At 40.1% G+C, this 16,635-nt stretch overlaps 2 protein-coding genes across 2 annotated transcripts; both read left to right on the forward strand.

Moving 5' to 3' along the window:
* The first annotated feature begins 593 nt into the window (after positions 1-593).
* Positions 594-14,547, forward strand: LOC110044577 (uncharacterized). The gene is made up of 10 exons (XM_020750145.2): positions 594-1,320; positions 3,364-3,415; positions 4,484-4,549; positions 5,350-5,466; positions 6,155-6,246; positions 7,033-7,089; positions 8,415-8,505; positions 9,244-9,285; positions 10,279-10,398; positions 12,830-14,547. The coding sequence occupies exons 1-10, from the start codon at positions 1,120-1,122 to the stop codon at positions 13,411-13,413; spliced, it is 1,422 nt and encodes a 473-aa protein (XP_020605804.1). The 5' UTR covers positions 594-1,119; the 3' UTR covers positions 13,414-14,547.
* On the forward strand, positions 10,405-12,822 carry LOC149111684 (uncharacterized). Its single transcript, XM_089289769.1, has one exon. The coding sequence runs from the start codon at positions 11,207-11,209 to the stop codon at positions 12,077-12,079; it is 873 nt and encodes a 290-aa protein (XP_089145895.1). The 5' UTR covers positions 10,405-11,206; the 3' UTR covers positions 12,080-12,822.
* Positions 14,548-16,635: the final 2,088 nt, after the last annotated feature.

Genomic DNA, 16,635 nt, shown 5'->3' on the forward strand with positions numbered 1-16,635 from the left:
ATAAACAGACTGACCCTTGACAGCACAAAGAATTTGTTTAGAGCTTAAAAGAAAATTACCATAAACAGCCTTGCTGTATACTGATCGATACTGTACATCTATTGTTTCTTGAATGTTTCGAAACATAATCATTTCCATTTCCATGTGGGTCGAACCCACATGGTCTGTCCAATGTTCAATGTGATAAAATTACTGAACAAGAAAGTCCAAGTGATTGTGGCTTGAAGCAAACAAATAATTAGACCGACATTTACGGCCCGGATAATCACGAAAAAAATGACAGTTGTTCCGTTTCTTAGGACCTGTCAAAACTGCTCAATGCAGGAAAAGTGGTCGGACCAGCGGCCGTGATAGACGCTCAAGTTCAAAGAGGCCCTACAAGTTTTTAAGAATTCAAAAATTTTAGCGAGTGAGTGTTTCCAATGTCATTTTGGCTTATCTTGTGGGGTGATCGAGTAAATTGAACTGGCTCAAATCCCTCTTCAGTACTGGACTATTCCCGTCAATCACTCACATTTAAGTTCCAATATACTCTACGTGTTATTGGTTGCCTGAAAGATTATTTGATAGTCAGGAATGCATTGTTGTTCGATATGCTTCCGCATATCGCATATCCAGGACTCGAAGGAGCCTGTTCGTGACACATCGAATGATTTTCCATTTACTGCTGTCAATGTACACAGGCAAAATTCACAGGCACACAGGCATACAGGCATAAACTTGTGAAAGCGGAAAGCAACGGAGAAACTCTTAACTTACAATCTGGTGGAAAACAAACCTTGTCTTCTGTGGATTAACACAAGTAGTACTAACTGTCGAGGCTTTTTGGCAAGGGCCTTACTTTTGGTTTTCTTGGATATGACGTAGGTCGCCACCGACGTGCCATCTCGAGGAAATCACATGGAAGTACTGATTTAAAATTTTGAGCCAGAGCGACCTCTTTTTATTTGTTTGATAGCTTCCGAATCATTGTATTCAGTCATCAACTCCCGAAGAAACTATCTGTGGACGTAGATATCTGAACTATTTCCGAAGCGTTCTTGCCCTGATCATGACTACTGACTGAAGATTATCAAGCACCCGTGAGTCTGACATTTTGTTTCAGGTCTGAGTCTGTCGATGGTTCATCGCTTTCTGCCTCAAAATTTGACTGATTTTCAATATTACGTCGACATGGCCTTTAGAGTGCTGCTAGTACTTCTAGCGATATCGATGCTACTGACTTCAGGGACAGAGCGATCAAAGGAAGTGTCCACAAGAGGCCGCCGACTGTGTCTGTGCTCGGAACGTGTGCTTCGATTGTCATCCCAGGATAGCGAGGTGAGCCGAGAAATTTCTCCTCATGTACCAACCGGTAAATGACAAGTTTTAAGGGAAAATATCTAGCCCGGTTTGCTCGAGTCATTGTAGCCAGAACCGCGCAAACAATAGGCATGTTTTTTTTAATCACTTCTCAGTCTACTACATGCAAAGATCTGATCGGTGCGCGTGACAGCTGGCAACATTTTTTTGGATCCACATAAATTTGCTTCTTCGGCGCGCAAACGAAAAATAAGAGTTTAAGCCAATATAACAGCATAAAAAACTTGTCGATTAAACTAAAAGTACTTTCAGCTAGTCTCTTTATTTTGAAATGCTTCCGTTCATAGCCAATTTACAGACCGAAACCTAAGTTCGGCTTGCGGAAGCAATAATTACGTTAGCCATATCGAGTGTTTTACACGCAGCTCACTTACGTTTTGATTTCGAGAAAGTCTATCTCTTTTTGCAGTTTAACATCAAAACATCCCTAACCAACCTAAGCTTGGCCACTCTGCCTAACTACCCAAGATTTTGGTTTCCGTTTGCATGTCTCTCTCGTCAAGCGTTGTAAGCATCCGTTTCGCGAACTCGTGCGTGGCCGAAAGCACTCGTGCAATGAATATTGCAGTGTCTGCGATGTTTTGTAATAATCGATAACAAACATAGAGGCGGACGATGGAATACATCGAAGATCAAACTAACCCAGCCGTATTGACGTTTCCATCGTGTTGAGCAAGTTGCATTGTAGCTTTAGAACATGTCGATGGTATTTCAATCTAATTTGGAACCCGGTAATGATAGTAACTACACGTGACTTGTGGCTACGCGCAAAACAGAACACGTTATGCCAGGGCCTTAGCTAATAACAGGCAAACCGAAGCACTTGCTTCAGCAATTCTGTTTCATTTTTGTTAGTAGTAGCCATCATAAACTCCCTAAATACCTAGGAAGAGAATTGAACCATGGACCTTGCCTCAGTCATAATTTTTTTCATGGACATTGCCTCAGTCATAATGTTTTTCCGGCTACGGCCCTACCTGTAGGTTAGGTTTGAAAGAATTGACTAAAACTATAAGTATATTTTAACAAAATTATTTTCATTTAATTTGAAAAATGCTTCCCGCAAAAGTTTATTTGGAAGAAATCCGACTCAAACACTTCAGGTATACAGAGCTATTGATTACACTGCACGTAGGAAGGCTGTTGGGTTCAAGAAGTCATGTTGTCGCACGTTTTTCAGGCGAGAAGAGAGATTCTGCGTTATTCACGGCACGAAATCTTAACTAGGATGGAAAATGTGACCATAACTATCTCTCCGCTCGATAGTTAATAATTTGGCCACGTCACAATTTGCCAGAATGAATAGATTTCTGCGAAATTTTGCCTTGTCGAAACCAAAGAAACATTACTAAACATTATTTTGATTTTGATCAACAGCACCAGTCCGATTAACTTTTATCTACAGCACACTAACCAAAATGATAGTAAATAGAGGGGAGTGGTTTGTTAGCCCGGAAAACTTCAATGGCGTAAACAAAGGAAGCAGGATTTTTGTAGGGAGGTCCACGGCCGCGCACAATCTTTTGTTTTGTGCTCATGCACTGAGCCATGATTACGTAACCGAAACGTTTCTACTGGTTAGCTGCCAGCAGATTGTGATTTGCGCACGGTCCAAGGCAAAATAGAGCGAACAAAAACAGATTCAGTACTTCATAACTATTTCCCCCTTTAAACTATGCCCAAAGTGAGTCAGACGACGTTGGATTGAGGACTGGGAAAGAAATAACTCATGTAGTCATGGGAAAGTAGTAGAAAAATCTTGATGATGTTCTTCATGCCATTGATGCGGGCAGAGGTCGAACTGTTAAACGTATTTATAGCGGTGATGTTACCCCCTTCTAATTAAGGTCAAATAGATTGTGTAAACGGCACGAAAACAAGGAATTTTGTCTGACGCCTACAGAAATGACCTCGAGTTTGTGTTTTAATTCAGTAGTTGTTAGAACCCTCAAGATTGATTTGAATTTGCTGATTCGGTTGTTTGTTGGTTTGTCTTTATAGGCATCTCCTTCTGCTTCTTGTGAAGAAATGTGTACTTTTAACAGCAAAGCAGGTCAGGAATAATGATAAAGAAAGCTTTATTTATCTGAAAGACCAACCAGGAAAAAAAATTGGGTTAACAAAACGTTTTTTCTGTCACATAGAAAAAAGCTGCAAAATATTTTTTTAAAACTCTGCAAACCTTTTTTATCTTATCACACTAATAACAATTTTACAATAAAACGTTTATGTTACAAAGCCGTTTGTTTTAAGAAATAAGCACTTAAAGATGATTTCCAGTCCGTACTGCGCAGTCTCAGCACCCCAATTAGGATAGAATGCGAATCGATGTTATTCGTTACGAACCGCTTGCCTTATCTTTGAGGCATTCTAAATTCTTTTCCCAACAGTTTTCTTTGATTTTTACAGCTACGAAGCTGTTTCATCTAGTAATATCAGAAAGAACGAAGCATAAAGCTTCGCATCCATAATGGCGGTTGACATGAAACTTTGAATGGATTTCATGTAGATAGCTGCGAAATGTTACATTTTGTGACGTCTTACATGAGTCAAAACAAAACACGTAAACAAACTCTTGAGAGTGCGCAGTACGGACTGGAAATCATCTTTAAAGCTAAAATGAAAGGTGTTATTACTAGGACGTGCGGTTGCAGTGGTAACCTATTATGTCACTTGTTCAGTAATGATGTGACATTCGTGTAATACCAATATTCTATCGTCACAAAGAGTAACTGTTAGAAAGTACTCTAGAAACTGTTTCCATCCGGAAATGGCCGGTTTAACTTCCTTGCCATTTTGAAAGTAATATGTGAACAGATTAATTTTTTTAAATTTGCAATTTGATTGTTAAAGGAGCTCAGTCACGGTATTTTGAGTTATTTTGGCCACATACAAAATTACCTTTAAATGGTAGGAAACCTGAAAATAACAGTTTAATAAGATAGAAAAACACCAAAGAGATAATGATAAACCATAAAGAAACAAGGATGGCTAAGGATGGAGAAGATTGACACGGATTACAAGCGACGAATTTAAAAAATTGAGGCTAAACCTTTCAATATGCGCAAACTGTGACTGAGCTCCTTTAAGATTGACTTTTGAAATATTTCTTTTTTTGTAGGAGTCCTCTCTAATGTCTCTCCTCGCCATCTAAGGTCTCGTCGAGATGTCCTCAAACAGGCAAAACGTAAGAGTTGTTAAATCTTAGAATAGGAGCAACATCAAGGGTTATTCAGTAAGCCAATGCTTCATTTTGGTCCAGACGTTCACGTAGGGCCTGGGTAACAAAGGTTTCTCTGCACGTGCTCACAGTTCCAGTTCCCTACCCAAAATCGACGTGGAATTTCATCAACTTTCTAATTTCGTTCAATTTCGTTGAAAAACGTTGCCGCCGGCGTCATTTATTGTTCAACTCACTTGACGGTGTTTGGAAATGTGATGAAACACTATCTCTCTTCTTTTAAATATTTCAAGAAGCTTTTTTGAAGTAATTTTTCAAACACGAAAGACTGTGTTTGACCGCATTTCCAAACACCGAGAAGAGAGTTGAAAATACGACGAGCAGCGGAGTATTTTTGACGAACTTCGAGGTGTTTGGAAATGTGGTCAAACACTGTCTTGAGTGTTTAATATATCTTCTCAATCGAAACCAAAACTAAGGAGAAAACGGAGAAATAAAATCGTAAAAATCTATGCTAATAGACCAATTTCGATCTACTAAAATTCAGCCTGAAACAATAGCCCTCAGCACGAGGCTCCGGGGAATAAACCCCACAAACTCTGCAATTATTCCCCGGAACCTCGTGCTGAGGTCTATTGTTTCAGGCTGAATATTAATATATCGAAATTGGTCTATTAAGATCAGATATCTAAACACCATCACGGTCATGATTTTCTTTGTTTAACTTTGATGAATTATTGATGAGTTTGAGAAGATAGTTTCCTGCAACACACAAAATAGTTCTGTGTTGTTTCTTCAATCCACAGAGTGTCGCTTCAATCGTGTCCTTCCTGACTGGGAGGTCAAAAATACAACAGTCGCCTTTCATAGGAGTGGAAACAATCCTGAGTGGTTTGCAGAGGTCTCCTGGAGTCCTTACAACGGTACTAATAAAAATGTAGTTATGAAAAAAGAATATCCTCGTGCGATAAAACAATTCGTATCCTCGGTAGTGGACTGGAAGTAGCTTGCTAATGAGGCTAATGCGGTGAGTTTTTTCAAATGTAAATTAATGTATTTTTAATGATATTCCCTCGCATGAGCCTCAATTGCAAGCTAGTTCCAGTCCCATACCGAGAATACGAATATGGCATAACGCCAGTATCTTGTCCTCCAAAGTTCCGTTCTTACACTACTTAGAATACAGTACGTCTACTTACACTTCTTACGTTATCAACACTGCTACTTACACTACTTACAGTACTCACACGCGTCTCCTCTTTCTTCCCTCCTCTGGCTCCCCCTTGTCCTTCCCTCCTAAGGGCGGATTTAGGATTTTTCTTAGGAGGGGTGCACCACTAAGGAATGGTGTAACTAGTCAGGTAAACAAATTTTAAAAGCGAATGCGAAGGAGAAGACTTTATCTCAGGGGGGTGCATCCTCCCACTAGATCCGACCGTGTTTCCCCCCTTTTTTCTTCGTCTACATAATAATTTTTTTTTATAGCAGATTGATTCATATCGTATTACAATAACTTATTCCATTTTAGTTGGAAATCTTCAATAATAGCACATTACTAACATTTCTTCTGAATGACTGGCCTTTATATATTTCATATCAATTTTTTGTCAGGATCTTCGCTTCTTTGGATTGGCTATTACATTCTTTATTTCACTGGTAGTTCGGCAGAAGATAACCGAGTTCACTGTCAAATTATTTCAAAGGTAAGGTAAATTCTGAGTGGGTTCAAGTAGTCCATACCGTCAGAGTTATCCCAGTTTTTGTCGCAGTATAAAGCGACCAGAAATAGACGTTCCCGCCCTTACGGGGATGTTAGTCCATCGCAGGGTTACCCCTGGGCATTACTGACATCCGTTGGTCTCCATTTATATCACAGGTGTCCCAACTCCTTGGGAGCCGTGAACGTATTAATATATGACACTCATTGACGTAACAGCATAAATATTAGGGTTTGTATGGAAATGTAACGGTCATATAAAACGGTTCGAAATATGGAAAAGGAGTTCAATAAAAATGACTCCGAGTGAAGAATGATCATCGCAGTTAATTTTCCGATTTAAGCAATTGGAAAGAAGAAGCCTGAAAAAATCAGGGCTTCAATGGGATTCGAACCCGTGACCTCCGCGATACCGGTGCGATGCTCTACCAACTGAGCTATGAAGCCACACATTGGGAGCGAGGTCAATTAATTGAGTTCATATCTTCCCGTGAGGAGTTCATATATGAATTATTTCATATAAACTTCACTGAAATGACTCCCTTCGACTCTTCGTAGTTACTTGTGTTTCCGTGGCGTTTTGGGTCTGTTCCAAAGCGATCCCAGCCAGTTTTAGTTTCATGATGGCTCTGTCTCTTACAGCGAAGACTCATGGGAGGTTCACCAAACACCCCCACCCCTTCCCTACGCATCGTTGGGGTGTGATTTTGGTTGCATGTGCAGGGATGAATTCTTGATAGAAAGTCAAAATTGTTCTGTTGTTCTGGTCTAGAACCAAACCAGTGTGAACATCAGCTCTACAAAGAACGCCGAGATCATCCATTTAAAGGTAAGTGATAAATAAATAAAACAAATAAATTTACAACATCGAGAGAGCAAGCAACACCAGCCTTAGCTCTTTTTACTACCATGGACAACCCCTACGGACACCCTAAAATAGTGTAAAAGTAATAAATAAAGATTTCACTTATGGGTTGTCTAATATATTTTTAGGCCGTTTATTCTTGTTTGTATCTGTTATTCCGCTGGGTAAATTGTGAAACCTGGAACGAGTTCACGAACCCACGGGAGGATGGGCTGAACAAAATGGCAGAGGGGAAAGAACACAAATTTCGAGGCTTCCCGGAAGCTTCCCCGTACGCGTCTTTCGTCTACTTTATGGCCACAGCAAAGGAAATGGCAATGTGTAATTATATAAATTGCACCCGAGCCTGAATCCAGGTCTACCCATTTGTACAATGTAACGTTCGAAATTTCGCCGTCACGAGTAATCTATTAGACAACCCGTAACTGAAATATTTATCTATTATTTTTATAATAATTTGGGGGGTGTTCCGTAGACAGGGTCCGTAGGGGGAGTCAGTGGACCGGTCCATAGGTAGTCCGCGGACCCGTTCCGTAGTGGGAGTCCGCGGACCGGGGGTCAGTTTTTTTCGGGTTACCCCTTTAATATTCAGCGCGCAGACGTTGCATGTTCATGTCAAGTTCTTCGTAAAATGTTTTTCGCCGCAAGAGAATGGAATGACCGTCAACTGTCGATGAGAGTAATTCAATCAAATTCAAAACTACCTTTGTAGACGAACATACGACGTATTTAACTCTAAGAGATTAATACCTTCGTTGTGATTTTGCCGAATGAAAAATTAAATTAAATTCACCGCGCGGTCCATTTATTGTGGTGGTCGTCATTCCCAAGTTCTTTGCCAAATTTTTCACTGCCACAAATTTTAAACACCGTCCAGCTATCGACGGGGAAAATTCAGGTAAATGCAGAGCTAGCCTTTTAGTCGAACATTCGACGCATTGAACTCCTATGCCTTCGCGATGATTTTTGCCGATCCACAACGGAAGGGTTACAAATTCCACTCCCTACTGGGCTCAGTAGGCAAGCTCAATGCTGAGACAAACTTTAACTTTCCAACCCCTCCCTTCAATCACATCTCTGGAATCTGTTAAAATCTAGCAGACCCGTGACCAGCCACAACCAGGGTACTTTCTCAAGGTAGAGAGAGGACCCTGGGAACGAGGTTGGTCTAAGTCGTCCTCTTTTAACTAACTGCATGACCTTATACATCTCGGTTAAAATCTTTAACTTGATCTGATTAATTAAATAATTAATTAATCCTTGACGTGAGTTCATGTGTATTCTCTTAGGTATTCGCTCTTCCAGAGTCCGTGAATTCAACTATCGATCACGGCGAGGCGGAATTAACTCGATACAGCAACGATAAACCGAAGTACCTCGGTGAGTAAGTAGTGGTTGTCTTGTTTAGTGATAAGATACAACAACTGTTTGACAATGCTTTGACGAAGTTCATTAACAGAAGCAAGTGAAGGATAGTGACTTATTTATGACCTTGATTGTTTGCCATGCTCTTAAACCGAGATATACAAAGTTAGCCAATGAGTGTCCGAGAAATGCAACCGTTGTACCTTGTCAATGGGCAAGAAATGTCTTTCATGTTTATGCAAGATAATTCAGTAGAAAAAGAATTACCCCAGAAACAATTGAAAGGCTAAAAGCTCTCGGTTAAAGTATTTTATAAACCTCACACTTTAAGTTTTTCAGTCCGAGAATAGCAGCCTTCGTTGTGCACAAGTCTTAGACGGAAAAGTGTTGTGCTTGAGACTTGTTTCTGTCGTTTATCCTGTCCACATTGTGCATAAAGCCTCTCCGTTGTAGAGGTTTCTGTCTTCTTCTTCACAACTGATTTGGTAGATCAACGCACCAGTATCACGGAGGCCATGGCTTTGAATTTCGTTGCAGCTTTGACGTTTTTCAGGCAAAAAAGCCATGACTTACAGACTGGAAAGAGTGATTTCATTCATCTTATATTTCGACTGTGATTTACATATATGCGGTCTTTCATATATGCCCTAAATCGGTCTATAGACGTACTATTTGGATGGTGAAACATGTTTCAAATATCAATACTTATGCAATCGTCGAAATGTGCTGCTGATATATTGTCTTATTTTTCAGGGCTAATGACACCACCACGGTACACCATGGAGCCGACAGAGGGTATGTACAGAAGTAGTTAGGCTTTGTCATAAAAGTTAAAAGGTGACCGGAAACACACTTTGAGGAAAAATTGTAATTTAAATATCTGAACCATGTGTAATACATCTAGATCGGGAATCTCCCATTTACGTAGGTGGGTAAAATTAATTGCTCGGTTCATGGGTAAGACGCCACATGCTGAATGTAAATGTCGTTAGGTGGACCGTAATTGTCGCAGGTTGATTTTAAGATTTGTAGGCGTTCGATTACTGGAGAGCAGTACACCCGTTTCTGTCTTTGGCGCTCGTCCGTAGTCTACCGGCATGGAAACAAAAGGTCGACACAAGCGGTACTTTTCATGAGAGATTCGCTGTTGTCTAAAACACTGTGCGATGAGTTTATACAATGTAATATCATGGGTGACAAATTCACTCCTTAATTTTGGCGCGAAATTTCAGCGTCAATTTATAATTTCATGTAAAATTTGGCGCGAAAATTCTCGAACAATAAACAAGACAAAAACCACGATTGTAAGCGTATATTTGGGTGCTTTCCATTATGCCAGAGTGACCGGTCAGAAACCAGTGGGAATTCCCTAGGAAAATGGAACGACATTTTTCGATTAAACCGGTCCAACCAAATGGAGTGGCTTTTACCATTTTTTATTCCTTTTCCGGATTGCCTACAAGAATTAGGGAAATGAACCGGTTTGTCAAAATGGAACGGCAAATTTCGGTCAGAATATTCCATCCTCCCTCCCCCAGCTGTTTTCTCGTTCATTGGACTGTTTCCATAGTTGCTTTTCTCCCCCCTACCCCCTTTTCCATATGAGGATAATCCCCAAAATAAAATCAGTGGTCCTATCATTAGACGTAAAATCTCTCCCATACTAAACCCTTGGAGTATCAACCAGTGGACTTATGAATTACCCTGTAGAACTTTGTATTTTAGATCAGTATTGCAGAGAACGCATTGAAAGAAATCGATCTGAAATATATGATCCTTTCTTACCAGATAATATTACCGTCACAGCGTACGTGTCTATGGCGGCTGGAATCCTGGTAGGAATAGCCCTGGGTGCTGGCTTGCTGAAGTACTGTTTGTGCCGCAAAAAGAGCAGCTATTTTCCACCAGGTTTGTATTTAAATTAGCCTCACTAAACTCGTTTGAGAGTAAAAATTCCTTTGAATTATCAACTCAAGAACGTGGTTAGTAAGGCTAATGTTAATACTTACAAAATAACTTAGAATCGGCAATCATTTATGAGTAGGCTCTACATTTCGATTGAGAAATTTGTGGAGTAAATAAGAAGATATATATTTTTCCTTTTAATTTTCGTTCAGTATTTTATGTCTATGTCCCACGAACGAATTATTACCGTTAATTTTGGTTGAAAGTGACACAACATTTCATCTACATAATCAATCACGGGGATGGAATAAAGCTTGCCTTCACTAGCAATTTAAGTATAAGCTTTCGTAAGAATAATAATGACGAAAAAGATAGCAGTGACATACAAATGTTGTGTAAAACATCTGCTTTGCCTTTTCCACTTGAAACCAAAGGAAATAGTCGACAACTATACGTAGGTTATGACTTAAGAATAAGGCAACGCCCACACGTATCCGGACATTTTTGAATCCGCAACTTTTTCTTTCCGGACTCAAAAATTCCCCGTCCACACGTAGCGTATTCAAATCGAATTCGCCTGTCCACGCGCAGCCGATGGTATCCGGATTCACTCTAGAGAAATTAGGCCTACACGTTGTGCCGCCATATTGGTTTATTGCTCGGTAAGAGACTGGACACGATTTTGCTACGTCATCGGATTCGAAAATATCCGGATTCAGCGTCCACACGTTATCGGATTCGTTGTGGATTTATTTTTTCCACTCTGGAGAGCAGATTCAAAAATATCCGGATTGGCTGCCGAATTCGCCGGATGCGTGTGGACGGAAGCCGTATCCGGAAAGAAAAAGTTGCGGATTCAAAAATCCCTATCCCTTACAGCCAGTTCCTCCGCCTGCGTCGACTTTGCTCCGACGACGATGACTTCCTGGTTAAATCTCGGGACATGACTACATTTTTTACACAGCGTGGTTATCCGTGTACTTCCCTCGAGCATGATCTGCGTAGGGTAACAAGCATCCGTCGTCCAAACGCTCTGAGCGGGTCCGAACGTGGTGAAAGAACAGTTGATAGAGTGCCTGTGGTCCTCACATACCACCCCTTTAACACCCAAATTAAACGGTATCTAATTCAGAACTTTCGCATTCTATCAACGGATCTGCAAACGCGTGACATCTTCCCACGAGCACCTTTTGTGGCATACAAACGCGACCTCAACATACGAAACATGCTGGTACGCTCCACCAACAACTCTTCGACTGAGCAGCCTGGGTCATGTGCATGTCAACGCTCTCGTTGGAACACCTGTGAGTACATCAATCCTCTCACCGTGATACCAGGTCCTAAATGCACCTTTACTATCCGAGAACATTTTACATGTATGTCGGAAAATCTCGTGTATTGCATATCCTGTCGCAGATGCTCCCATCTCTACATCGGTGAAACCAGTCGAAGCCTCAGAAGTCGATTTGGTGAGCATTTGCGAAGCATACGCAAGAACACTCCTGGATTTCCTGTGGCCCAACATTTCAACTCTACGTGCCACAGTATCACAGATGTCCAGGTGCGTGGTATGCGTTTGTGTAATGGCACCAACATCCAGCGAAAACAACAGGAGATGAGGCTGATTTTTCGGCTAGGAACAGTGCAGCCGCATGGACTAAACATAAACTTCAGCTACATTTAAACAATACACGCGCAATTTTTCTACGTGCGCGCGCCCATCTAACGTAGTTACAAATCTACTGCGTATTTTAACGGTTTTTTAACGGTTTTTTAACACTGAAGAAGGGTCATATACCCGAAACGTCTGTGTTTTCATGAACATTTTTGACACTTTCCGATATTTATACATCCAGTATCGCTTCAATCGTTTTCAACCAAGTGTCACGCATCAGCAACGACTTTTTAGTCTACCAATATACTTTTATGTCTAATAATGCCTATGGTTATGTCAGTGATGCCTATGGTTATGTCAGTGATGTCTACGCATAACTTTCTAAATCTATGGTTGTGTCTATGTCTATATATAATTGTCTCCATTGTATATCCATGTCTAGGTTGTGTCTGTGTCCATGTCAGTGATGTCTATAATTATGCACAAGTGTCCATATCTTTGTCTGTGTCTATGCATAAGTGTCTATGTCTATTTATAATTTTCTCCATTATATGTCTATGTCTATGTCATGTCTGTGTCTATATCTATGCACAACTCTCTGTGTCTATGCATGTGTGTCTATATCTGTCCGTATAATTGTCTACATTGCATATCAATGCGTATCACTTTCTACAGTGAAAGTCCGCAGTCGATGTCTACATTTAATGTCCAGGCCTATGTCTTTGTCTGTCTGTTTTCCTGTCTGTCTCCTGGGGATATTACTGCGCATTTTTTATTGATGTTCAATTAATTAAAATCTCCCCTTTTCATCTGCTGCAGAATTCAAGTACCATGCTTTCATAAGTTTCCAAAAGGAAGATTCCCATTGGGTGAGCGGGGAACTCCTTCCATTCCTGGAAAAAGAACATCAGATACAATGCTGTCTTCACTACAGGGACTTCGATCCTGGAACACCTTTTCTAGAAAGCATGGCGGACGGCGTTTACAAAAGCTACAAAATCATTGTAGTATTTTCAAGTAATTTCTTGCAGAGCAATTACTGTATCCATGAGCTGGACCTCGCACAATATCGCCTTCTAAACAGACGTGATGACAGCCTTATTATTATAAGAATTGATAACACAGATCCCAGCAAGCTTCCTCCTGCGCTACAGAAAAGAAATTTTATCGACTACTCCGATGTACTGGAAAGACCTTTTTGGAAGAGTAAACTTCTCAAGTTCCTAAATTCTGGCAGCCAAAGCGTGTCTACAGACACAGACAATAATAACAGTTCTCTGGAGGAGTCTAACGAGCAAAATGGAAATAGACAGGCGAGAGCTGGATTTGACAGGCTTAACAGCACGATTAGCACCGCCACAGAAATATCTATCGTTTCTCTCAACGAGGAAAGGTTGATTTAAACTGTAGATGTATTGCACTGATGTGTTTTATCGTAGTACACGATCTACACTGTACAAAACCTGGTATGGCTTTTTCTGTAGGAGAAGGTCAATGCAGGAAAATGTTACATGAATTCTTGCATGTTATATACCCTCTTAAGTTCTCTGTGATATTTAGTAACTAGTGAATTTAACGAGCGTTCCTTAGGAATGGCCAATTCCCTCAGTGAGACGCAGCTGCACGGAATCATGGCGGTTGTATTCATTAAAACAAATATCCAGTCCAATATGATGTATACAACTACCACGATTCCCTACGGGTGCATCTCATAGAGCGATTTGCGAATCATTAGCGATCATTTAAGCTAACGATTTTAGAGTCGTTGGCAATCCTCCGTAGGAAAAAAGATGGCGACTGGTATATTTACCCACAGTTCTTAGCGCACGAAAACCTTAACAATGTTCATAAAAACGTACAGAAACGTTATAAAATCTTCAAACCTAGGCTACTCAATGTCCTTAGTACAGGGACAAATATTGCAAAAATTTGGCTTTCTTTGTGCCTCATGGGCTGAGTTAGGTTCGCAAGGCTTTGCGGTAAAATGTACAGCCGCCATCGTTTTTCCTACGGTGGGTTTCAGCAGATATCCAAATCTAGCGAGAGTTTCGATTTCAAAATAACGTTTTTTATTTTATGAAATCCCTGATCGTATTTGGCGACACTATACATATCGCTGGATTTCTGAAAACATTTTTAAAGAAAAACGGTTTCTTTTAATTTGCACTAAAGTAAGAGTGAAAAATGGAAAATACCAGTGGAAAAAAAAGACTGACATTTCTTTTAATTTTTACATCGTCTATCTATGAGTCTCTGGTGAGAAAAAAGAAAACTCTTGACACCAGGGTTGAAATTGCTTTAACACCTGACTTCATGCATATGTACATATACATGTAGTTGTTAAAAAAAAATTCTGACATCTAGTCGCTGAAAATAAAAAAGGTGTCCTGTAAGCTAAAATTAGTCTGTTTAGAGCACTGTTCAAGTAGCGTGCATTTGTAAAATAGTTTTTGCAGAAAAACTTGTTTTTCACTGAAGTGAAGGATACTAGTGACTGTATATGTGTCATTAAACATTTCGCTTACGTTGTTTTGTAATTGTATGCGTTTGTCTAAATATTTAGTTAGCAATAATTTTTCGTCTTTCGCAGGTGTTCCCACGATCATTAACCCTTAAAGCAATAATTCTTCTACGTACAGAAACCGCGTCATACGCCATTTTTCCGCGCTTGGCTCGTGAGTTGTCCGTGCGCTAGAAAGCCAAACTCCGTTCGCATTTCTTGTACAATTTTGGTCTGTTCCTGATATAACAACAGCATAAAGAACACATGGGAAGAAGGGTGGGTTTGCGCTGAGACGGGGAGGGGGGAGAGAACGACGTGCTACCGTGGATTGCGGGGGAGGATGTCAACAATCGCGTTAGTTTTACGTTTAAATTTCCCATGTCGAACCTTGCGTTCAGAGCTCGTTCCCTTCCGCTTTGTCGCCTTTGTTGACACAAAGCTTCCTGTTCCCAGAAGACATATTTTTGACATTAACCGAGACTGTTTTTTTTTTTTTTCATTTAAGACAGGTTCGTAACAATAAATGACTACTAGGCTTCTGCTAAGCAGGATCTCTTTAATTTCATCATGGGTACTCGTCAAATTCATGAATCATCAGGGGCTCACAACGAGCAAACTTTTTCCGGGTGGTTCTCCCCTGGGTTTCCCATCTAGGAGAGTCTCAATAGGGTTAACCACCGTTAGCCGTAAAACGTTTTAATCGTGTTTATGACTTAGATAACCTTGCTTTTTGGCCCTATTTTCCTAAACTTTATTTGATGCACTGGGCCTTGCGGTGATTTTAGTATGACATGAAGATGAATGGATCACGAGACAGAAAAAGGTTATATTGATTAATCAGTTTCTACAAGGTTTCGTATCTTTGAATGTTAAAATGAACGCTACCAAATTTATTTTCAAGATGAGCCGAAGAGATAGGTTTTCAAGAACTGTAAAAAAAAGCTCAATTATATTTGAAAAATGACCTTTTTGTTTGGCAGTCCATGCGTGTTCACGTAAGCTCCATATAAACAAAGGAAATGCAAAGTTGTAGGAGGAGAAAGCGTGCAAAGGGTGCTGTCGTTGACAATTCGTGACGTGTCGGTTTGATGATTGGTCTAATGTTATTTCCCATATTCATGATGACTATTGCTGATCTGAGGTGCTTGTTTGTCATTTTATGATGGTTGCCGTCGAAGCAAGATGTGTACAGTTCCCTTCTACACGAGAAGCAAATTCTTACTTTGAAGAAGAAATGGCGTCGACGTTTGTGGAAGAGAAGTCAGCCGACACCCATTTGCACCAATGGTTAGTATCAGTTACTTTGCATTCTACCTTTTAAGGTAATATTTCAACCAAATATACCAGCTCCAAGTCATTCTACCACGTGCGATTGCCGGACTCGGTTTACATTTGGTGCAGTTCAACTTCAGAACAACCGCATGGCTTTAGTAAGAGAACAAAACGTACGTTAAGAGTTAGTTCAGGAACCATGCGAGACGCTAGGTTCTTCTTTTTTTTTTCCACGAGAGTTTGACTTTCGCTTCTTTGTCAAACTTTGTCGTGTACTTGTGAACGCGCGCTCGTGCACTAGCAATAGTAAACTGTTTACTCTTCGTTTACTTGTTTGTTTCCACACTTAGGTTTGTTCCTTATGCAATTTTTATATATTATAATTCCAGAGAGTAAACGACTGAAGACTCGAAAGTCAAGAAAACATCAGGAGGTCAAAAGGATTTAAGTTGAGAAGATGAAGACAAAGTTAAGAATAATATTTGAGAATTTGGTTAAATGGAAATCTCTCCGATAATTAATGGCAGTTTTGAAACTAGAGGTCAGAAGATATAATAGAGTCCAAAAACGTTTTGCTTGAAAGTTTCATTTTTTTTTCTCGGCTGAAATATTTGCTTTAGAGCGACATTCGCGTGCGAAAAAATTGGGTTGTGATTAAGTAACTCTGCCATTTTTGACGGAAAGGTTTCAACCGCTTTCAAGCTATCATTTGGTACATGTTTTCAAATTATGGGGGGTTTTATTTTTTTGCTCGGGCGATCATCAACTTGATTAAATTATGTTTTATCGTTTCGGCGTTTGCATGCTTTACTACGTGTAATTTGTCAAAGTCAAGTGTTGTTATTTTTTG

The sequence above is a fragment of the Orbicella faveolata genome, unplaced genomic scaffold (genome assembly GCF_042242905.1).
Source record: "Orbicella faveolata isolate gen_17 unplaced genomic scaffold, um_ofav_v1 contig_2, whole genome shotgun sequence".
Taxonomy (NCBI): domain Eukaryota; kingdom Metazoa; phylum Cnidaria; class Anthozoa; order Scleractinia; family Merulinidae; genus Orbicella; species Orbicella faveolata.